This window comes from Pectinophora gossypiella, chromosome 3 (genome assembly GCF_024362695.1).
Source record: "Pectinophora gossypiella chromosome 3, ilPecGoss1.1, whole genome shotgun sequence".
NCBI lineage: Eukaryota > Metazoa > Arthropoda > Insecta > Lepidoptera > Gelechiidae > Pectinophora > Pectinophora gossypiella.
This window is the reverse complement of record NC_065406.1, coordinates 290,233-314,490: the sequence shown is the minus strand read 5'-3', so window position 1 is coordinate 314,490 and position 24,258 is coordinate 290,233. Positions and strand designations below refer to the sequence as shown.

Below are 24,258 nucleotides of genomic sequence, written 5' to 3'. Positions count from 1 at the left end.
GTCAACCTTTACACATTTCCTTTGATAACATTACAATACAAGACGTCGATTGCAAGATTAATTTACAGAATCTGAATGGGAACCTTCATGTTCACTAATAGCATTGAAAGTCTAATTGAAGATTTTAACTTTAATAAAGTCTGTCCTGTCCCTTAAGTAATAACAATAGAGCGATAAGACAGTCTTAATCTAGTTTCCAAACTGAATGAATTATTCATTGAGGGAGCACGGGCAGGCGCGGTGTACGGGCGATCGTAAAGTTTCAGTCGACACGATGTTATCTCGGCGAGTGGTGTCTAGTGGCTCCACTAACACGTTATCATCCCGCACCGATCAGGTTCGGGAGTAGTAGAGTGTGAAATTAATGTTTCCCAACGTATAGGAAAGCGAGAGGAGCTCATTTTGTAAGCATAAACTGACGCCTGTAACCACTAACAGGGTGAGCAGAGCCCCAAATAATCAGAAGACAACTCGCAGCGACTGCTGATACGAAGTTCTAAAATGGATATGATGAACATTATGGTGACAAGGGATTATTAGCCTATCCCCCACAACAAGTACCTAAGATTATACGACACTAGCACATACCCGCGGCTTCGCTTGCGTTAAAAAAATGATGCACGATTTTTTTTGTTAGTCACAAATAGTCCACACTCCGCGTACCAATTTTTAGCTTTCTACCTTGAAAATTGTGGAGTGCTCCATACAAACTTCCACACCTACTTTATGGAGGTGGGGAGTTAGAAAGAGACAAAAAGTAGCCTATTTTTCTCTCCATCCCTTCAACTATCTCCATTTAAAAAATCACGTAAATTCGTCGCTCCGTTTTGCCGTGGAAGAAGGACAAACAAACAAACACACACACACACACTTTCCCATTTACAATATTAATATGGATGCCCCGGAAGACAAGCTACTGAACGTGTTTTATGTTTCGTTCGCTCCCATGCCGAATAGAAGCCAATGAATGAATGTAATGCTTGATGAAAACAAACAGCTCGTTTAGCACAGGGACGTCGTAGTATTTACATTTAGTGAACACACTTGTTCCAGTTGCCAGTTGGTGAAATATTCTGGCATCACTCAAACTGCTGAGGACTTCACCCACCGTGGGCGGATCAACCGACGTCATACTATTTATTAGGAACTCAATTATTTGGCACACCCTCTTGCGTCACATCATGTCCCGGACGTTATGTCGACGTAGTGAGGAAAATTACTTCTAAAATTAAGCGTCGAACAGATACAAATATTTTGTACAACGACAAGAATAGAGTGGGAGGGAAGTGTGTGGCGATGCGAGTGTTTACATTGGGCTAGAGTATGGAACAATCAGGGCTGGAACACCCGGCGATGTTTGGCAATTTAGCAGATGAAAGAACTCTCGACCCTTTGAAGTCAAACAATCTCCAACTAACCTTACTAGACTTATGTTGCACGCTCATGATTTCATGTCTTAATGAATATGGATTGCTTTGGAGTAATAACACCCCATAATGAAGAATCCAAGATTGAAGCTTCCTTCCGTAAGCGATCAGCGAAACGAAAATATACAATTATATTGTTTATGTTCTGGTTGTTTTACATACGCGTACATAGTATAATTGCGCAATCACTACTGGCCTTGCTTTGCTGGTTTTTCGGAAGCCGGCGATTAGTGGAGCTCGTTAATTTAATATTACCGCTGCTTCTGTTTAATTCATGAGATGAGGTGAAATTACATAATTGTATATTTTGTTCTGATACACTAAATAGTGTCGTGTGTGTGTGATCTGTGCAGAGGTAACTTGAGCGGCTTCGTACTTCATTATTTTATTTTCGCTCAGGGAGTTTTCAATTAAGTGAGCATCATAGTTTGTAGTAACGACGTGATTTAAAGTAAGCCTCTGGCAGTGTAGGAGACGGCATGAAATTAATGAGGTCATTAGCGGCGGCCGGCGGGCCGTGGCGGGCGGAGTGCGAGCGGCCGCGCGGGGCCGCCGCCCCGGCAGGTGCGGGGGCCGGCGCCCGACCGTGAACGCCACGCGCCACCTCACCCCAACCAACTGATCCCATCAAAAATTACACCACTCTGACGAAATTTTGTGCTGTACTTACACTCATTGCGTTAAACGGTGTTCCAAATTTGTAAACAAGAAAAACATCTCATTTGAGACAGGTAACCGGGCTGTGGCTTAACTCACATTTTTTATAAGACAAGAACTTATAAGAAGCTTAAAACTTCCGAGAAGCAATATGAAACGCACAGACCATGTGTATGGAAACATAATTCTCATTTTGTTCTACCGAGCCACTAACGTCCAACATGCATACATACCCGCTCAAGTTGAATGACAGTAAGTATATTAAACATATGCTGCACACGTCATTCATGTTACTTGCGACGTACAAATATAATGTAACAGTCGGAACGTCAGACATTATAAAACATCCGAGAGGAAACACATTCACGGACCAATTGTTTTGGTCTGACGTCGCTTTTACTTTGTACGTAAATAAACTATAATAGAGTATAAACAGTCGAGTCGTATCTAACAATCAATAAGAAACTAGAGCGGGCAGTGTTTCAATAAAGCGAGTAAAAAGTAAAGTGGCGGGAATTTACTTTCGAAACGAACACGAATCAAGATAAGCGGCGATTGTCGTAAGCCGGCGATACTCAGATAACTGGTGGTAACTGATCCTCTGTTCTATCTTGGCTAAGATTAATCTAAGCTGTTTGATTTAAGAGAAAGGGCTGCTCCAGTTACTGACATAGCAGTAAACAGCCATTAAGTACAATTTCAAAGTAAACATTACTTAAAAGTAATCTTGTTTACTCACAACAAATACTACATAAACACATGTCCATAATACCTAATGGGAACGTCATTGATGTATAAAATGTTAGGGGAAAGCAGATACAAGTTCTGAGACAAATTGCAGTCACTGGTATTTGTGGCCATGAACAATATGTAATTTGCCCATCGTTCATAATAGGTAATATGACACGTTAGAATCGGAACGTCATTAGACGTTCCTTGAAAGTGGTAAAGATGTCACGAGCACTTAACCGACTTTTCGATAAGCCAGAGAAGATCACAACACGCAATTCATGATAATTAATTACACGAAACTTATATCATCTTCCGATTCTGGATATTATCAAGCAACTAATAACTGATTGCTTAATGTTCGAAACAAATTGAATTCGTTGAGTCTAATACTAAGTGCGTAAGTAATTAGAATACCAACATTAAAACGGATTCCATGTGAATAACGGAATTTATACATTCATTTTAATTAGCAACAGAGGCGCGATTTTGTGTAATTACCTTTTAAATATAAGATCAAACATTAATTTGAATAATCAACTTTAATACAGGTCTTGTTTACCGCGATAGATGAATGTTTCGCTAACACTTGGCTGGACCATTGGCGAGGGCGCGGTTATACGACCACCTACCACGTTGGTCTAACAGAAAGCTCGGTGACGCGTGGGAACTTAGTTCATCTTGCGATGGATTTACCTCTGACTAGTCTAATTCGAAATATAGTCGTGAGGTTATTTACTTATTATTTATTTACCATTTTGAATTATTATATTGAATATTCTAGATTTTGTTTCTTTTTGACTTTTACTTATAGATTTACCGCAAATGGCGTTGACTACTTGGCCGGACAAATAGGGAGCGCTGAGGGCTCTCACCCGGAGAGTATTCCAGAAAAATCGCCTCAATGTAATCTACTTGTACAGCCGAGTGGCAGATTACGGCCCCAAAACTTAGGAGGCTATCATTCTTCATTTAGGTCGATGTAGCGGCTCGCGACGTCTGTTACATTATAAATAGCTGGGACACTTGGTCACGTACATATAGTAGGTTACACCTATATCGAGGCCTGCTGAACTATAAAGAGCCTTTTCATTTTTCAAGGCGATAATGTGACCTCGGGACCGACCTGCTGGGACCGAGTAACAACTAGATGACCCGATAAGGAGGTGGTCGTAATTTTCGGGGACAACATTAAGTAGAGGAAGTGCGTGCGGACCCCGGGCGCTTCCGCCCTGCCCCGGGCTGCCCCGGACACTAACTAGGACACGCCCGCAGTCCTAAGTGGACACGCCCGTTGATTCGTAAAGATTTCTCGGAAATTACTAACCCCTGAAATCATTAATTTCCTTCAGGTCGCTGCCTAGTTAATGGTTCAGGCGGGGTATTATTTGAGCTGGAAAGTGGAAAATAGTGTGAACTTGTATGTCAAAGGTCTCTACGAGCTCTCTCTATAAACACTTTTTTGCACGTTACGCAACTTTGGTAGAGAGAGGGAGAGCTGCTAACAGATTATCCTTTATTTATCAGAGTCACGTAATAAATAGTCGGAACCGAAATATGTCAAGCCTGTGAGTTTGAAAATGTTCATATTATTTTTATTGATTAATAAAAAAAAAACGTTAAGTTAGGAATGGTTAAATGGAGTTGCATTATCAAGCCGCGCACGCGACGCACCAGCGCACCGGCCGCCGTATTAGGAGGCGCAGGCGCCGACGCAGCAGGCTCGTGGTGTTACAATGTTAGGCTGGTTACGTCGCGCGACTCATCGCCCGTAACCAGGGCAACGCACTGATAAACTTCGTACGAAACATTCACCTCGCGCATAATGTAATGAGTGACTAATCGACTATATTTGTCAATAACAATGCAGTCGACATACTGAAGGATTGCAATGACTGATACCCTATATAGAGTTTGCTTTATCATGTTTTAATTACTTACACAGGAACCGCAGAACTTTGATATACCTAATTATCTCATACTAACTTTGTCAGGAATTTTGTGTAAAGTTATCCTGGGAACGTTGCTTTAATTGTTTAATAACTGAATGAAGCTTCTTCCACATTGTTACACAATTTATTAATCTCAGAACAAAGTATAGTTGTAAGTTTCGCAGCTAACCCGGATATTGCTGGACATAAATTTTCAAGCAGGAGAGTTTTAGTAACGGCTGCGAAATACAAGTACAGGTATAAGTACGAAATACAGGTACAATATAGGTATAATTCATGAAATTGATGTCACTCAGATGTAAGACGAAAAGGCACGTCCAAAAAAAAGTGTCGTGAAAAATTATGTTACGTAGCTCTGCCCGAGATCATCGTCAATTTTCCGTAAAAAAATGTGTAAAGGCACAATAATAATTAGGTAGAGAACGTACGCGTCACGAAAGAAGTCCCGCGGATATCAGTGGAACTAAATGACAAGTCATAATAATAATGTATGTATACTGCGATGCCAGCGCCGCCGCCGCATTAGTTCGTGGCGTGAACTCTATAAACTCACGCCCGGACAAAGTAAAGTTAGTAAGAGTGCATTAAAAAGACAAAGTGCAGGAGCGAGCGCCGTAAATGACGTAATCGAGAGGCTTTAGTGAATGGCGTCCCGCGGGAGAGGAGTGGTGGCTTTCAGCATTCAGCGGCGGTTTATTGCGAACACGTGGCGAGGACCGTGGGAACGGGACGTGCCTACACTACACGTCTAGTCGTCATGTTGCCTAACTTATGCAGTATCGTAGCGACTTAGTAATGGGGCTTCACTTCGTACAGTGTTACTACAAAACACAAACGAAAATAAACTAGGTTTGAAATAGCATTTCGCGCCACGAAAGAAGTCGGCGGATTTTAATGAAACTAACTTGACAAGTCATAATAATTGTATGCAGAATCTGCGACAGTAGCGCCGCGATCTTCGGGACTTCTTTCGTATACGGATTATATTTTAAACATAGTTTATTTTTTAGTCTTTGTTTTGTAGTAACACTGTTATAGTTTAGGCTGATGCTGAAACATAACTTTTCCCACTTAATAATAACTTTATAACTGGCTTTTTGTGTTTATGTGGAATTAAATTATACTATACTCTTTAGTATGAGAGGATGCGATGTTTTTATTGATTCATTTTATAGGATTTGTTCGGAAAAACGGCATATTAACAATGTTAAAAATATATAATAACCATTTAAATTAAAATTCTGATAGTAGGAAATCTTTATAAGACAAGTATACTTGTACGATCAACGTATATATTTTTATTCTTTTACTATTTTCTTGTAGGTTCTAGATATCGCGAGTATCGCGTGTACCCTAGCTAGGTAAATAACCAAATTAGTATGTACTGAAATGGTAATTGTGTGTGTTTGTGTTTTCAGGGAGGAGGTGCGCAACCACGCGGTGCGGTGGAACGCGCAGTTCTCGTTCATGTGCAAGATGTGCGCCAACGCGAACACGGGCGTGCTCGAGCCCGCGCTCATGCGCATCTCCGTGCGCAAGGAGTGCAAGGGTCAGTATTATAACACCATATTCTCTCCTTCTTTTCATTTATTCTGTGTAATAGCCTATTGTAATCTCTTTCGTTTTTCTCGTGTGAGAACAATGACCGACCTCATCAATACTAGTGTCAAGGTTACTGTTGAGCCGCCAAAGGCCCCTGACATGGGTCATGTGATGACTACATATTATTACTGAAGTAAATAGTATCCGGGACCGACTGTTTAAATAATTGGTGTAACATTATGTTCGCATAGCCGAAAAATATCTCGGATTATGTAACTTATCCGTGACTCCGTAAAAGAGACCTCTGCCGAAGCGCCGGTCTCGCCGCACTGAATGCAAAGCGAGCTACTCTAACAGTCGCTAACAGGGTCTATTTAATAGATGTACAGTCTAGTAGACAGTCTGAGTCCCAGCTGACACTGCAGCACTCGTTTTAAACGTTGTCTCACGTAGAGACGTAGAGAATTTACAGTTCCGTGACTAGATTCACGGTTGGTTTGGAACGTTAAAGGGTAGTCCGAACTATCTTAATGTTAGAATAACTTGCTTTATTGAAATTATATGCTTGGAACGCACCCCGACGTTAGGTCTGCCAGCAAAAGGCGGTAATTGGTGCTTTCTTCCAATACAAATCTGACGCCATACAAATTCATCTATCTAACAGACATTTCTAATACATAATGGGGGTGTGCAGAACCACAAATAATAATCAGTATATTTTTTACGTTTCTTATTGTACATTTGCCGCAAATGGCATTAACTACTTGTGCGGACAAATGGGGAGTGCTGAGGGTTCTCACCCGGTATAAAATGTGACACAAGAGGCCTGAGGGTGCCCAGTTGACAGCCACCGTATATACCTCTCTTTGGTGGTAACGATATGGTGTTCCGTGATGCAGGTGGTAGATCGTACCAGAAGCTGGGTTTCTGCGACGTGAACCTGGCGGAGCTGGCGGGCGCGGGCGAGACGACGCGGCGCTGCCTGCTGGAGGGGTACGACCCGCGGCGCCGCCAGGACAACTCCGTGCTAAGGGTGCGCGTGCGCATGAACATGATCGCCGGCGACCCGCTCTTCAAAGTGTTAGTATACCTATTCATATCTAGTATTCCGTCTTTTTTGAAATTTATGTGGTAAGAACTTCAGACCTAAAACTTATTTATCTCGGATAAAATATTAGTTGTATATTAAATAGTCTGATTGATTCGCTGGTCAGTGAGGTGTGGGTACTCAATTCATCTTGCGATGGTTGTACCTCTGACTACCCCAATTGGGATATAGTCGTCATGATCTTATGTAGTCTGCAATTATGAAGATAGGAAATATAAGCACATGGTCATTCATCGTTAACAAAAGCCTATTGATCCTGCGCCTGCACACATACCACGTCATTGCAACTCTGAACCAGCTGTGCAAATATATAGCTATGTTAGTGCTACTCCCCATATCGCCGTATCGAAATTAAATAATAATTTAAGAAAAATATATCTATCGGCGAATAATTTACTTCTTATACCGTTTTTGGTAAGAACTATGGTATTTAATATGCTTCTTGTGAACTTAAATAACAATATAGCATCACGCCTCTATCCGCGAAGGGGTAGACAGAGGTGTATAGATACACACGCACTCCTTGCCAGCTGTGTTCAAGTCCCATGTAAGAGGGGGCGACCCTATTGCCACTAATCGGGCACAAATCCTGGTAACCATGGTAACAACTTTAACAATGAATTACTGAATGTGTACATCAACAGGACAAAATGTGAGGAAGGTCAGAGTTACACCGTGTATAGCGTGTTATATACTAAATAGGCATATAGAATAAAAATATCTCCACACAAATGGACGTATATTTAAATGTCAATGAGCTCGGAGATTTACGGTTTTATGATAATGTGCTAGTTTTGTAAAAAAATAATACCAGTGGAATATAGGACTATTTTATTGCTTTTTTATATCCACTCTTATGAATTGTTGAAGCGTGTTCGGTTAGCTCAGTAGTGAGGATTGTCAGTGCGTGTTGATTATTAAAAGACAGTTCTGGAGATAATTAATGTTTACTAAAGTAGAATAAATGTTGAATGTTAATATGTTTCGAATGCACCCGGTCGCGCCGATACCGAAAAATGCACTAATTATAAAATATAAATTACCGCGATGCGTCGGCAATGTGCTGACGACGCATAACGTGTTTGCGTTAGACGCGTGTTTGGTGTATTACACCGAACATATTGCCGGGGGCAAACGATAACTTGAACTACAAGTTAAAGTTAACAGTTAAGTTTGACAAAATATATAAAAAACAATAAAATATGAGACATTATTTAAAAGACAATTTTTTTAAAAATTGGAGAGTTCCCCTTATCAGATACACTACACTCGACACTTTCTTCTTGTTTTTGTTTACACTCGCGCACTTCTACTACTTCATTCACTACACGCACGGCGGGTTGCGGCGGCGGCGCCGCGGCGCGTGCGCTGCGCCTGCCGCCCGCGGCTGCGTCGTCGGCACCTCTCTCAACCTCCCTCAACGAAGATGAATTTCTTGATATTCTCCTCACGTTGTAGTAACATTTCGCTCTTCGATATGCTAATATTATTACTCCAAGTATTCCAAATCCCCACAGAGAGTATATGGAAGCATATTGATGAACGTCGTGCACAGAAACTTCTTCAGATATAGGCTGACTTTCTTTCATCATCTTTACTCTCTCGCCAATGTTCTTCAACTCGTCTTCATTGTATAATGTAAAGTTTTCTTCTTGAATTCTGAATGATATATTCATCACGTGGTTTATGGGGTCAATTTTTGGAACTTGTATATCGAATATTACATCCGTTTTACTCTCCATGACTTGATGAGAATGTACCGTAAAGTTATCTGATTTTAGTATACAGTTTTCTTCCGCACTAATTATGTTAGATTCATTCAAAGTATGTGCTGTAATCTGATCCTTGCACATAGTACGTAACTGACACCGATTACAACAGAAATAAAAATATTGATTTGTGTTTGATAAACTTATCCATTTGCTCTGACAAGTCTCTATGTTTGTTTTGCATTGATTTATCTCATCTTTGATACACAAATCGTTATCGGTTGTCATTTTAAATATAGGTACCTTTAGGTAACACATGTGGGTAGTTACGTCACGCGAAATGCATTGTTGTAAGTCTTTCTCTGGTATTGGTATAAACGCATCTTTTTGTAAGTTGATAGCTAAGTGGTTTTCTATCGGCTTTATAGATATCATATTTTCACCTGCGCGGCGCGGTACAGGTATGATGTTGAATATGTCATAATTATCTCTTGTTATGAGTGGGATCCGAATCTCGAATATCATGTAGTCGTCAGTTATTCGTGCCTTAATTTTCAGAAGGTGGTATATACTTTCTAATCCTCTCTGAATGTTTTCTATTGGGAGTGTCAGGTCTCCTACTAGCTGTCTGGATATAGTGTTCAGTTCTAGTTGCAGTTGTTGGGGATCGATAATGTGAATGTTCATTTTGCCGTCATAAACGTTGGTGATAGTATCTAGTAAGGCTTCTTGAATGTTTCTCAAATGTGTTAATAGATTATTAGCTGCCATGGCGACCACCGTGAATTGGGACATGCTCTCAGCAGTTGATATTACTTTTGCCATAGTGTTTGTAGTTTTTTCTAGGGATATTAATTGTTGATTAATAAGTTTATGCTGTTTCTGGATAGCCTCCTCGGTTCTTTTCAGTAAGTTATACTCGGCCTCAACAATTGATGTTTGGTTTTTCCACAAGTTTACCAGATGTTTTTCATTATGTTTAACTAGTTCAATGTCCCTTTGGTATTGCTCTGCGAATCTGTCATCCAATACGCCAAATAATGTGTTCGCGATGTTTCCGATTCCGTTTATTAGGCCGCGTCGTTTACGTGTCTCCTGTTTCAGTTGATGTTTTAATAGGATTTTATTATAATGTTGAAGTTCATTGTACGAATGACGTAATTGTAACATTATAATATTACAATGCCCTAAGTTTTTAATTTGTAGGCATATACTTTCGAGTTGTTCGTTATATTTTACGTATGCGGATGTGCCTTCCCAGTACGGATTCATATTATAGTATGCAACTAATCTCCACTCATCTCTAATTATCTGCATTTTTCCCAATTTATCAAAATAAAATCCTTGTGTTTTGTTTAATGAAATCACGTCAATGCAGTTTCCAGTAGCCACAATCATCATCAAAAACAATAAAGTCATCCAGAATGTTGTTAGGTAACTTCCTCCTTTTGTTCCAGCTTTCTTACTTTCCTTATCATCACTGTTATCTTCCTCACATGTCGTTTCTTTTCCTTGTTTAGATTTTTCTAATGGTAATACAGCCAGTTTCACTACTGGCCTCTTCATCACTCCGTTTTTTGTTTTTAATGTCACCACTCTAGTGTATCCGTCGCACCCCGGATGAGTTTCCACAACTCTGCCCAACGCCCATTTCCCTGGTGGTAAGTTTTCTTCATGAATCACGACTACATCTCCGATTGTAATGTTATGTTGTGGCGTTTGCCATTTTCGCCTTGCTGTTAACTGGCTCAAGTATTCTATTTTCCATTTCTTCCAGGTATCGCTGAATATTTTCTGAGTTAGGGCCCACCGCGATCTTCCGTCTTCTTCTGTTTCAATGACGGTGACACCTGACCTTCCTGTCAGAAAACTAGCTGGTGTGAGGAACTCTATGTCGTCTATATTCTCGGTTAGCGAGCACAATGGTCGTGAGTTGAGACAAGCTTCGAGCTGGCATAACATGGTGGCGTACTCCTCGAATGTAAGCTTCTGTTCTCCTATAACTCTCTTCAAGTGGTGTTTCAGGCTCCGTACGGCACGCTCCCACAGACCTCCAGCACTAGGCCAGGATGGGGCGTTAAAATGCCACTCTATTTGCATCTCTGTTACTTCGTTAAGAAAACTGTCTTTGAAGATGTTACGAAGTTGCTGCCACTCTTCTTGCAGTATCCTGTTAGCGCCAACGAAGTTTGTTCCGTTGTCACTGTATAAGTGACGCGGGGCTCCTCTTCTTGCAGACATACGTCGTAGCGCAGCAAGAAACGCTGAACTTGTAAGCTCCGTCACTAATTCCAAATGCACGGCTTTGGTCACCATACATATGAAAACAGCAATGTAGCCCTTTAGTGTTTTCATTCCGCGTCCCTTGTTGGCCTTGATGTCAACAAACCCGGTATAGTCCACTCCAGTGTGGTAGAATGGCGTCGCTTCGTTGACTCTAGCTGCAGGCAAATCTCCCATCAGTTGTTGCTGCCTCTTTCCTTCATTTCTACGGCACGTCACACACTGCCTCAATTGTTTCTTCACCACGTTGTTCCCTCCTGGAATCCAATACTCTTGCCTCAGCTTGGCCATCGTCACCGTAGCTCCTCCATGAAAAGTATCTTTATGTGCCCAGTCAATTAGTAGTGTGGTCAAACGAGACTCCTTCGGTATGATTTTTGGGTGCCTCATTTCCGCCGAAATGTTTGCTTCTCTCAAGCGACCTCCAACTCGCAAGATGTCTTCTCCCTCAATAAATGGATTTAAATGTAAAAGACTGCTCTTCGATTCAACCTTTTCATGTTTACGTAAGTAGTTTATTTCCGTTCTAAATTCATTCAACTGCACATGTTTTATAATCACTGACTTAGCTTTCTGCAATTCTTGTAATGTAATATATGTCGTAGGTAATTTGTTTTGTTTACGGGTCAGTGCACGCAAAATCCAGCAAATGATACGTTGCACTTTCCTGAACGTGTTATGTTTTTCTAGTAAACGGTCGATTATGTTATCATCTGCTTTTTCTTGAACTGCATTTATCGAGTATGACTTTTTCTCCTCTTCTGTAGTGTTAAATGTTTGATTTTCATTTTCAGGTGTAAATGTGGGCAACCACTCCGGACCTTGCCACCATAGTGAATGTTCGACTAATTGAGATGCTGTCAGGCCTCGGCTTGCAGCATCCGCCGGATTCTCTGATGATTTTACATACCTCCACTGGTTCTCAGGCATCACTTCTTGTATTTGTTTTACTCGGTTGGCAACGAAAGGCTTCCAGCGATTAGCTTGCAACCAACCGAGAACGATCTTAGAATCCGTCCATCCAAATGTTTCGATTAAATGTTTGTTTAGTGATTGTTTTACTTTATTCATGAGCTTCGATAATAAATAAGCACCGCTCAGCTCCAATCTCGGTAATGTTAGTGTTTTCTTGTGTGGTACAAGTTTTGATTTTCCGGCGATCAATATTACGTTGTTAGTGTTTTTCACTCTCGCGTATACCACACAAGCATATGCCTCGATAGAAGCGTCACAGAACCCATGTAGTTCGATGACGTCATTCTCATTCGATGATATCCATCTAGGCACTTTGCAGTCGTTTATTCTGTCAATGTCTGCTTGTACTTTAGACCACGCGTCATAGATGTCATCTGACACCCGCTCGTCCCAATGAGTGTTTTCTTTCCAGACTTTCTGGAATATAATTTTTAGTTTTGTGCTGATGGGTGACAACCAACCTAAGGGGTCGAAAAGTTTAGATATTTCAGATAAAAGGTTTCTTTTTGTTGGTTTAGGCGATAATTTGGATATGTTACATTTGAATAAGAATATATCGTTGGTTGGGTTCCAGCACAAACCAAGTGTTTTTGACACGCTCTCTGTTTTGAATTTAAAAACTGTTTCTTCTCTGTTTTCTTCAATGTTTATATTTTCTAATACCTGTTCATTATTTGACGACCACTTCCGCAAGTTAAATCCTCCCGACTTCATAAGTTTGATTAATTCGTCAATTAGTTCAGTCGCTTGTTGTTAAGGCGCTGGTGTTTTGTATAATTATTAATAGAAATTGGTTTTATTTTTACTAAATAAATAGGCAGTGGCAGAAAGGGGAAAGGATTCAAAGGACTCACCTCGTGTTTACGACAAAATCCAAATTGGGGAGGCCTCCCGTGGAATAAAGGTGGAAGTCCTATTCCACTAACACCACACACCAAATATCATCTCACTGTAGCTCTTTATTCACTGAAATTATGTAGTTTTCCCGATATTTTGGGGAACTCGAAACGTGCGCGGACGCGGTCAATTAGCAACTGGTTTTGTTTTCTTCGCTTCCGGCCTTCCGGTGAGAAAGGGGTAAGGAGCGAGACAGGTAATAGATGCGCACATACGTGCGAAAGGGATGGAAATAGCCACTGCCTATTAACTAGATTTAAGAGCATTATATTTTTTGTTTCTTTTTACAGCTTTGGAATTTATAATATTTGGCCAAACCATGCCCCCCGGGTTGACAGGACAAAGTCCTTCAATAAACCCCCAAAAATTACCTAATTTGCAAGTTTATTTTTTAGTGAGTTATTACTTATTAAGGCATTTGAAGTAGTTTAGTTTAAATTATATTTTGTCCTAAATTAACAATTATTTATTTTACTGTTTATTTATAATTTATAAAATGAAAGTGTTATGTTTAATACTGGTTTTAAGTTAGGTATTGAACTATTGTTTACTTTACAATTTATATTAGTTAAATTTATTTTATTTTTATCAACGATGTATATTTAGAGTTTATTGATACTAATAAAGATAATATTATTTTATTTACTTCTAAGAATAATTAAGCGGACTGTATAAAATTACTGATTAGGGAGTGGAAAGACCTTCACAGTTGGTCGACGATAGATTCCAGATTTAGTCTGGTCTGGACATCCACAACTCTGACTATGCCATCTTTTCCGGGAAACGTTTGTTTAATAACGCCTAGAGGCCAATCCAACGGAGCACTATTGTCAGACTTAAGAAGCACTACGGTACCCGTTTGAATAGATTTTCCAGTTTTCAACCATTTATTACGAACCTGTAAGGTGTTAAGATATTCAATCTTCCACCTTTTCCAAAAGGACTGAACCATACAGTCAACTATACGTTTCCTTTGGAGCAGAGTGACCTTCTGATTTGACAAGTCTTCCACCTTGGATTTCGCGCACACTAGATTAACTGCTGTACGACTCGTATCCGGGAAATAGACATGTAAGTACACTACGCCTCCGTAGGCATTCTCCGAGGCGTCAGCAAAACCTAGCACGGATACTATGGCACCATCATTAACACCTACGTGCCGCGGTAATCTAACAGACTCGAGAAATGGTAATTCGGCTTCAAACTGTTGCCATAAAGACATAATCTTCGGGGGTGGAGTCTCATCCCAATCGACATTGGCTTGCCACAGTGATTTTAAAATTAATTTAGCGAGCAGTATAACCGGCGCCACCAATCCTACCAAGTCCCATAATCGAGCAATAGTGGATAGAATATTGCGCTTGGTGCACACGCGCGGCTCCGTATTAACACTGAACGTGAAGACGTCATCTGCCGGTACCCAATGGAGTCCTAGAATTTTGAGCTGACTCTCCGGACTGAACTCGACCGCCTCCGAGACGCGATGCGAGACCGGGATGCTCTCTAGTACCTCGGGTGAGTTACTCGAAAACTTGACCAAGTCGAACCCTCCAGCCGCAAACAAGTCGATCAGCTGATTCGAGAGTTCAACGCCCTCAGCCACTGAGGAACAGCTAGTGGCTAAGTCGTCCATATAAATGTCCGCCTTAGCGACAGCGGCAGCCGCGGGGAAGCGCTCAAGTTCATCCTCGGCGAGTCGACGCACTGTGCGTATTGCCAAATAAGGACTACAGCATAACCCGAAGGGAACACGTGTCATTTCGAACACGGTAATGGGCTCATTGGGATCAAACCGATATAATAAACGCTGGAAGCGCCTGTCGTCGTTGTCGACTAAAATGCGCAAATACATTTGACGGATATCGGCACTTAACGCGATGGCGTGCAAACGAAATTTAAGTAATATCTGAAATAAATCGTTTTGCAAGTTAGGGCCCGTATATAATACGTCATTTAACGACTTTCCTGACGTAGTAGGATTACTAGCATTTAGCACTACTCGTAATTTGGTAGTACTCTTATCTGTGCGCACTACGCCGTGGTGGGGTATTACGTACTGATTATTACCGGAATTAACCTCCGCAACAGTACCAACCGGTTGGATATAATTTTTCTGTAAGTATTCCACAAATACGTTATCATATTCCTGTTTAACAGTATTATTTAATGATAACTTCCGTTCTAATGCCAAATACCTACGCTCAGCTGCCGGCATCGAGATACCAAGGACAGACGGGTCTTCACGGAAAGGCAGCGAAACAATATAACGCCCGTTACTATCGCGGCGAGTAGTATCGCAATAATAATTTTCGCATTTTTGCTCTTCCATCGTGAGAATATTAGGTGCATTAGGCACTTCCTCTAATTCGAAAAAACGATTCATGCGAGTTTCGAATGGCTCATCCACAGTACAACAAAGCGCGCGAGCGGCATTTTGAACGATTTCTTCAGTGGGGGCCCGACCAATTATTACGTAACCTAATGAGGTTTCAATCGCGACGGGCTCATCATCGGCGCGGGAGACCCTATTTTGCCCCAGAATACGGGAGAATACAACCGAGCCTAGAATCAGGTCTATTTTAGCGGGAGTGAAATAGTCACTGTCCGCGAGATCAAGATTATTTAAGTAATTTAAGCGCGCGACGTCTATCTTAGCGGTTGGTAATTCGCTCGTGATACAATCTACCACTAATGGCTTAATATTTAACCTGACCGACTCATCAAAGCGAGATTGAATATTTAGACAGGTAACACCTTCAATAGGATTAGGTATGTCACCTACACCCGAGATATATTTAGTCTGCGGCTCATACAATTTTAAATTCAAACGCTTACAACATTCAGTTGTAATCAAATCGCGTTGCGAACCACTATCTAATAGCGCGCGTAACGTAAACAATCTTCCGTCGGCATTTCTTACGGAACATTGAATAGTACCGAGAAGGACGCAGGATGTATTCTCACTATTCCGGGGGTGCGGGCGGTCGCGGGGGCGGGTATCGCTTCGGTCAAGCTCGCACGCGTCGAGTGCACACATCGTCACAGGGCCGAACTCGGGAGCCGGAGTTGTGTGGGTCGTTTCCGTTACGTTAGCAATAATAGATGTTTTATTAAAATGAAGTAAACTGTGGTGACTTTTGCCACATTCAGAGCAACGACATGAATTATCACATTTTAAAATCGTGTGAAGGTGACTCAAGCAATTTACACATGATTTATTAGCCTTTACTATTTTGTATCGCTCATTAGGAGTCATCAAAAGAAACTTTTGACATTTTGTCAAATCAGAATGATCACTCCGTCCACATGACGGGCACTTAGATTGTTCAGACACATTAACAAATGTCTTGACGCTATTCGAACGGGTAGCGGATCCTGCCGATGACTGTGTAGGGGGTCTACGTACCTGAGTACTGCCCGCTTTCGTACTTGAAGAAGAAAATGTAACTGAATGCGCGCGCTGCATGATACGCGAGTGTTCACGAACAAAAGCAATGAAATCGGTACACGTTGGAGCGGTCTTATTAGTATGACATTTAAGTTCATATTCCTTTACCACTTCTAATCCGACTTTTTTGCACGCAATATAAATAAACAAGAAATCCTCCAAATTATCGAGTTTTAATTGTTTCAATGCGGAATATATAGATGAGAATTTATCTATGAACTCCTCAATGTGCGCGGGCGTGTATTCCTTCAAGTTAGGTAAATTAAACAACTTATCCAAGTACGAAGCGGCCAGTACGCGCTTGTCATTGTATTTAGCGACCAATGCTTTCCATATTATAGGGTAATTATCGGCGGTAGGCAAAGCACCTTCACAAATACCTAAAGCCTTGCCCTTTAAAGTCCCCATTAAATAGTGAATTTTCTCCCCATCGGAAAGATCCGGGTTTTCGTGTATTAACACTTTAAAAGTTTCATAATAAATCGGCCACGAGTCGCTATTCCCGTCAAACGAACATAATTCTATTGTAGGCAATCTGCGTGAAGGTTTTTTCACTACGGATTTACTCTCATCGACGCGGCTCGTAATTTGAGTCATTTGCGATAATTGATGAATTTTGTATTTAATCCGCGTGTATAACTGTTCAAACGCAATTAATGAACTATAATTCGGTGCAGGACCGTCCGGCAATGATATTTGCATTTGATTACGTTCTTCGATCGTGTTATTAAAGTCAGTCCGAAGTAAATCTACAGTGAAGGAATCGGCTAAGAAATTATCTATTTTCACCTCATCTTGGCCAATATGTGCCATTGAATCGTGAATGGTTTGTATTCGGCCATAGATCGCGCTTAATTTATTTTGTATTTTTTGTAAGCGGAGATCGGAAATTTTCGCCTCGTCCGGCATTTTGGAGCAATGTGGCGGAAACACTATCACCGAAATCTAAATTAATCTTATAGAATCCGGGTCGGATGGACCAATTATGTTAAGGCGCTGGTGTTTTGTATAATTATTAATAGAAATTGGTTTTATTTTTACTAAATAAATAGGCAGTGGCAGAAAGGGGAAAGGATTCAAAGGACTCACCTCGTGTTTACGACAAAATCCAAATTGGGGAGGCCTCCCGTGGAATAAAGGTGGAAGTCCTATTCCACTAACACCACACACCAAATATCATCTCACTGTAGCTCTTTATTCACTGAAATTATGTAGTTTTCCCGATATTTTGGGGAACTCGAAACGTGCGCGGACGCGGTCAATTAGCAACTGGTTTTGTTTTCTTCGCTTCCGGCCTTCCGGTGAGAAAGGGGTAAGGAGCGAGACAGGTAATAGATGCGCACATACGTGCGAAAGGGATGGAAATAGCCACTGCCTATTAACTAGATTTAAGAGCATTATATTTTTTGTTTCTTTTTACAGCTTTGGAATTTATAATATTTGGCCAAACCACTTGTTCAATAGCATAACACCCATGTACTAAGTCATCCATGTAAAATGACTCCTCTACTACTTTCGCTGCGTTCGGGAAGTTGTGCCTTTCATCTGTCGCTAGTTTACGTAAAGTCATCATGGCCAAAAACGGTGCGGCTTTTGTGCCATATGTTACTGTTTTAAGTTGAAATATTTGTAAGGGTTGTTCTGGACTCTCTCTCCATATTATTCGTTGCAGTGGCTGGTCCTCTTCGTTTACCAGTATCTGTCGGTACATTTTTTCGATGTCGGCAGTAAAGGCATACTTGTATTGTCTCCACTTTATCAAAAGCGACTGCAAATCCTGTTGTAAGTTCGGTCCAGTGTACATCAGGTCATTTAATGAGCATCCTGTGGACGTTTTGGCGGACGCATTAAATACAACCCTGTATTTTGTTGTGGTTGATTCGACCCGCTCCACTCCGTGGTGTGGCAAATAACACTCGTTCTTCGAATTACTGTTTACTGGTGTTGTTAAGGCGCTGGAGTTTTGTATAATTATTAATAGAAATTGGTTTTATTTTTACTAAATAATTAGGCAGTGGCAGAAAGGGGAAAGGATTCAAAGGACTCACCTCGTGTATACGACAAAATCCAAATTGGGGAGGCCTCCCGTGGAATAAAGGTGGAAGTCCTATTCCACTAACACCACACACCAAATATCACTTCACTGTAGCTCTTTATTCACTGAAATTATGTAGTTTTCCCGATATTTTTGGGGAACTCGAAACGTGCGCGGACGCGGTCAATTAGCAACTGGTTTTGTTTTCTTCGCTTCCGGCCTTCCGGTGAGAAAGGGGTAAGGAGCGAGACAGGTAATAGATGCGCACATACGTGCGAAAGGGATGGAAATAGCCACTGCCTATTAACTAGATTTAAGAGCATTATATTTTTTGTTTCTTTTTACAGCTTTGGAATTTATAATATTTGGCCAAACCATGCCCCCCGGGTTGACAGGACAAAGTCCTTCAATAAACCCCCAAAAATTACCTAATTTGCAAGTTTATTTTTTAGTGAGTTATTACTTATTAAGGCATTTGAAGTAGTTTAATTTAAATTATATTTTGTCCTAATTTAACAATTATTTATTTTATTGTTTATTCATAATTTATAAAATGAACTTGTTGTCTTTAATACGGGTTTTAAGTTAGGTATTGAACTATTGTTTACTTTACAGTTTATATTAGTTAAATTTATTTTATTTTTATCAAAGATGTATAATTAGAGTTTATTGATACTAATGAAGATAATATTATTTTATTTACTTCTAAGAATAATTAAGCGGACTGTATAAAATTATTGATTAGGGAGTGGAAAGACCTTCACAGTTGGTCGACGATAGATTCCAGATTTAGTCTGGTCTGGACATCCACAACTCTGACTATGCCATCTTTTCCGGGAAACGTTTGTTTAATAACGCCTAGAGGCCAATCCAACGGAGCACTATTGTCAGACTTAAGAAGCACTACGGTACCCGTTTGAATAGATTTTCCAGTTTTCAACCATTTATTACGAACCTGTAAGGTGTTAAGATATTCAATCTTCCACCTTTTCCAAAAGGACTGAACCATACAGTCAACTATACGTTTCCTTTGGAGCAGAGTGACCTTCTGATTTGACAAGTCTTCCACCTTGGATTTCGCGCACACTAGATTAACTGCTGTACGACTCGTATCCGGGAAATAGACATGTAAGTACACTACGCCTCCGTAGGCATTCTCCGAGGCGTCAGCAAAACCTAGCACGGATACTATGGCACCATCATTAACACCTACGTGCCGCGGTAATCTAACAGACTCGAGAAATGGTAATTCGGCTTCAAACTGTTGCCATAAAGACATAATCTTCGGGGGTGGAGTCTCATCCCAATCGACATTGGCTTGCCACAGTGATTTTAAAATTAATTTAGCGAGCAGTATAACCGGCGCCACCAATCCTACCAAGTCCCATAATCGAGCAATAGTGGATAGAATATTGCGCTTGGTGCACACGCGCGGCTCCGTATTAACACTGAACGTGAAGACGTCATCTGCCGGTACCCAATGGAGTCCTAGAATTTTGAGCTGACTCTCCGGACTGAACTCGACCGCCTCCGAGACGCGATGCGAGACCGGGATGCTCTCTAGTACCTCGGGTGAGTTACTCGAAAACTTGACCAAGTCGAACCCTCCAGCCGCAAACAAGTCGATCAGCTGATTCGAGAGTTCAACGCCCTCAGCCACTGAGGAACAGCTAGTGGCTAAGTCGTCCATATAAATGTCCGCCTTAGCGACAGCGGCAGCCGCGGGGAAGCGCTCAAGTTCATCCTCGGCGAGTCGACGCACTGTGCGTATTGCCAAATAAGGACTACAGCATAACCCGAAGGGAACACGTGTCATTTCGAACACGGTAATGGGCTCATTGGGATCAAACCGATATAATAAACGCTGGAAGCGCCTGTCGTCGTTGTCGACTAAAATGCGCAAATACATTTGACGGATATCGGCACTTAACGCGATGGCGTGCAAACGAAATTTAAGTAATATCTGAAATAAATCGTTTTGCAAGTTAGGGCCCGTATATAATACGTCATTTAACGACTTTCCTGACGTAGTAGGATTACTAGCATTTAGCACTACTCGTAATTTGGTAGTACTCTTATCTGTGCGCACTACGCCGTGGTGGGGTATTACGTACTGATTATTACCGGAATTAACCTCCGCAACAGTACCAACCGGTTGGATATAATTTTTCTGTAAGTATTCCACAAATACGTTATCATATTCCTGTTTAACAGTATTATTTAATGATAACTTCCGTTCTAATGCCAAATACCTACGCTCAGCTGCCGGCATCGAGATACCAAGGACAGACGGGTCTTCACGGAAAGGCAGCGAAACAATATAACGCCCGTTACTATCGCGGCGAGTAGTATCGCAATAATAATTTTCGCATTTTTGCTCTTCCATCGTGAGAATATTAGGTGCATTAGGCACTTCCTCTAATTCGAAAAAACGATTCATGCGAGTTTCGAATGGCTCATCCACAGTACAACAAAGCGCGCGAGCGGCATTTTGAACGATTTCTTCAGTGGGGGCCCGACCAATTATTACGTAACCTAATGAGGTTTCAATCGCGACGGGCTCATCATCGGCGCGGGAGACCCTATTTTGCCCCAGAATACGGGAGAATACAACCGAGCCTAGAATCAGGTCTATTTTAGCGGGAGTGAAATAGTCACTGTCCGCGAGATCAAGATTATTTAAGTAATTTAAGCGCGCGACGTCTATCTTAGCGGTTGGTAATTCGCTCGTGATACAATCTACCACTAATGGCTTAATATTTAACCTGACCGACTCATCAAAGCGAGATTGAATATTTAGACAGGTAACACCTTCAATAGGATTAGGTATGTCACCTACACCCGAGATATATTTAGTCTGCGGCTCATACAATTTTAAATTCAAACGCTTACAACATTCAGTTGTAATCAAATCGCGTTGCGAACCACTATCTAATAGCGCGCGTAACGTAAACAATCTTCCGTCGGCATTTCTTACGGAACATTGAATAGTACCGAGAAGGACGCAGGATGTATTCTCACTATTCCGGGGGTGCGGGCGGTCGCGGGGGCGGGTATCGCTTCGGTCAAGCTCGCACGCGTCGAGTGCACACATCGTCACAGGGCCGAACTCGGGAGCCGGAGTTGTGTGGGTCGTTTCCGTTACGTTAGCAATAATAGATGTTTTATTAAAATGAAGTAAACTGTGGTGACTTTTGCCACATTCAGAGCAACGACATGAATTATCACATTTTAAAATCGTGTGAAGGTGACTCAAGCAATTTACACATGATTTATTAGCCTTTACTATTTTGTATCGCTCATTAGGAGTCATCAAAAGAAACTTTTGACATTTTGTCAAATCAGAATGATCACTCCGTCCACATGACGGGCACTTAGATTGTTCAGACACATTAACAAATGTCTTGACGCTATTCGAACGGGTAGCGGATCCTGCCGATGACTGTGTAGGGGGTCTACGTACCTGAGTACTGCCCGCTTTCGTACTTGAAGAAGAAAATGTAACTGAATGCGCGCGCTGCATGATACGCGAGTGTTCACGAACAAAAGCAATGAAATCGGTACACGTTGGAGCGGTCTTATTAGTATGACATTTAAGTTCATATTCCTTTACCACTTCTAATCCGACTTTTTTGCACGCAATATAAATAAACAAGAAATCCTCCAAATTATCGAGTTTTAATTGTTTCAATGCGGAATATATAGATGAGAATTTATCTATGAACTCCTCAATGTGCGCGGGCGTGTATTCCTTCAAGTTAGGTAAATTAAACAACTTATCCAAGTACGAAGCGGCCAGTACGCGCTTGTCATTGTATTTAGCGACCAATGCTTTCCATATTATAGGGTAATTATCGGCGGTAGGCAAAGCACCTTCACAAATACCTAAAGCCTTGCCCTTTAAAGTCCCCATTAAATAGTGAATTTTCTCCCCATCGGAAAGATCCGGGTTTTCGTGTATTAACACTTTAAAAGTTTCATAATAAATCGGCCACGAGTCGCTATTCCCGTCAAACGAACATAATTCTATTGTAGGCAATCTGCGTGAAGGTTTTTTCACTACGGATTTACTCTCATCGACGCGGCTCGTAATTTGAGTCATTTGCGATAATTGATGAATTTTGTATTTAATCCGCGTGTATAACTGTTCAAACGCAATTAATGAACTATAATTCGGTGCAGGACCGTCCGGCAATGATATTTGCATTTGATTACGTTCTTCGATCGTGTTATTAAAGTCAGTCCGAAGTAAATCTACAGTGAAGGAATCGGCTAAGAAATTATCTATTTTCACCTCATCTTGGCCAATATGTGCCATTGAATCGTGAATGGTTTGTATTCGGCCATAGATCGCGCTTAATTTATTTTGTATTTTTTGTAAGCGGAGATCGGAAATTTTCGCCTCGTCCGGCATTTTGGAGCAATGTGGCGGAAACACTATCACCGAAATCTAAATTAATCTTATAGAATCCGGGTCGGATGGACCAATTATGTTAAGGCGCTGGAGTTTTGTATAATTATTAATAGAAATTGGTTTTATTTTTACTAAATAATTAGGCAGTGGCAGAAAGGGGAAAGGATTCAAAGGACTCACCTCGTGTATACGACAAAATCCAAATTGGGGAGGCCTCCCGTGGAATAAAGGTGGAAGTCCTATTCCACTAACACCACACACCAAATATCACTTCACTGTAGCTCTTTATTCACTGAAATTATGTAGTTTTCCCGATATTTTTGGGGAACTCGAAACGTGCGCGGACGCGGTCAATTAGCAACTGGTTTTGTTTTCTTCGCTTCCGGCCTTCCGGTGAGAAAGGGGTAAGGAGCGAGACAGGTAATAGATGCGCACATACGTGCGAAAGGGATGGAAATAGCCACTGCCTATTAACTAGATTTAAGAGCATTATATTTTTTGTTTCTTTTTACAGCTTTGGAATTTATAATATTTGGCCAAACCAGGTGTCATATGTTGCAGGTCACTGTACTCTCTCATAAATGTTTTATAGGCTTTAACTAAGTTTTCTTGCCGTTGAAATTTCCTTTCTATGTTTCTAAATTGAGCTATAGCCTTTGTTTTCGATTCTCCTAATTCTTCCTCAAAATTAGGCTTCATGGGAAGTCGCACCTCGTATCTTCCGTCTATGTTTCGTTTCACGTTTTCTTGGTAATGTTTAATGCAACTTAGTTCTTCCTGTGATAATTCTCCTTGTTCTTCAATATCTTCCACTTCCCAAAAATGTTTTATATCGTCCAAATTGTTGATCACTACGTTACAATGGTAAGTTCTCGCATTTCCGCATAAAAGCCAGCCAAGTTGAGTCTGTTGCGCCATCGGCTGTGACGCGTCTTCAGTCTTAATTATACCAGTCAAAATGATGTTAGAGTATATGTCTGCCCCGAGTAGTATATCTACCGGGCGACTAATGTAGAATTGAGGGTCAGCTAAATTAAGATTTTGTATGATAGACCAGTCTGGTTTAGCGAAAGATTTGTTTG

At 41.1% G+C, this 24,258-nt stretch overlaps 1 protein-coding gene across 3 annotated transcripts in view; it reads left to right on the top strand.

Annotated features, from left to right (window-relative positions):
• Positions 1–24,258, top strand: part of LOC126382212 (protein FAM102A) — an 86,021-nt gene that overhangs the window by 50,877 nt on the left and 10,886 nt on the right. For all 3 annotated transcript variants that reach the window (XM_050031987.1, XM_050031986.1, XM_050031988.1), the window contains exons 3-4: positions 6,184–6,314; positions 7,207–7,387. In XM_050031987.1, the coding sequence (XP_049887944.1) occupies positions 6,184–6,314; positions 7,207–7,387 (312 nt within the window). The remainder of the gene's footprint in view (positions 1–6,183; positions 6,315–7,206; positions 7,388–24,258) is intronic.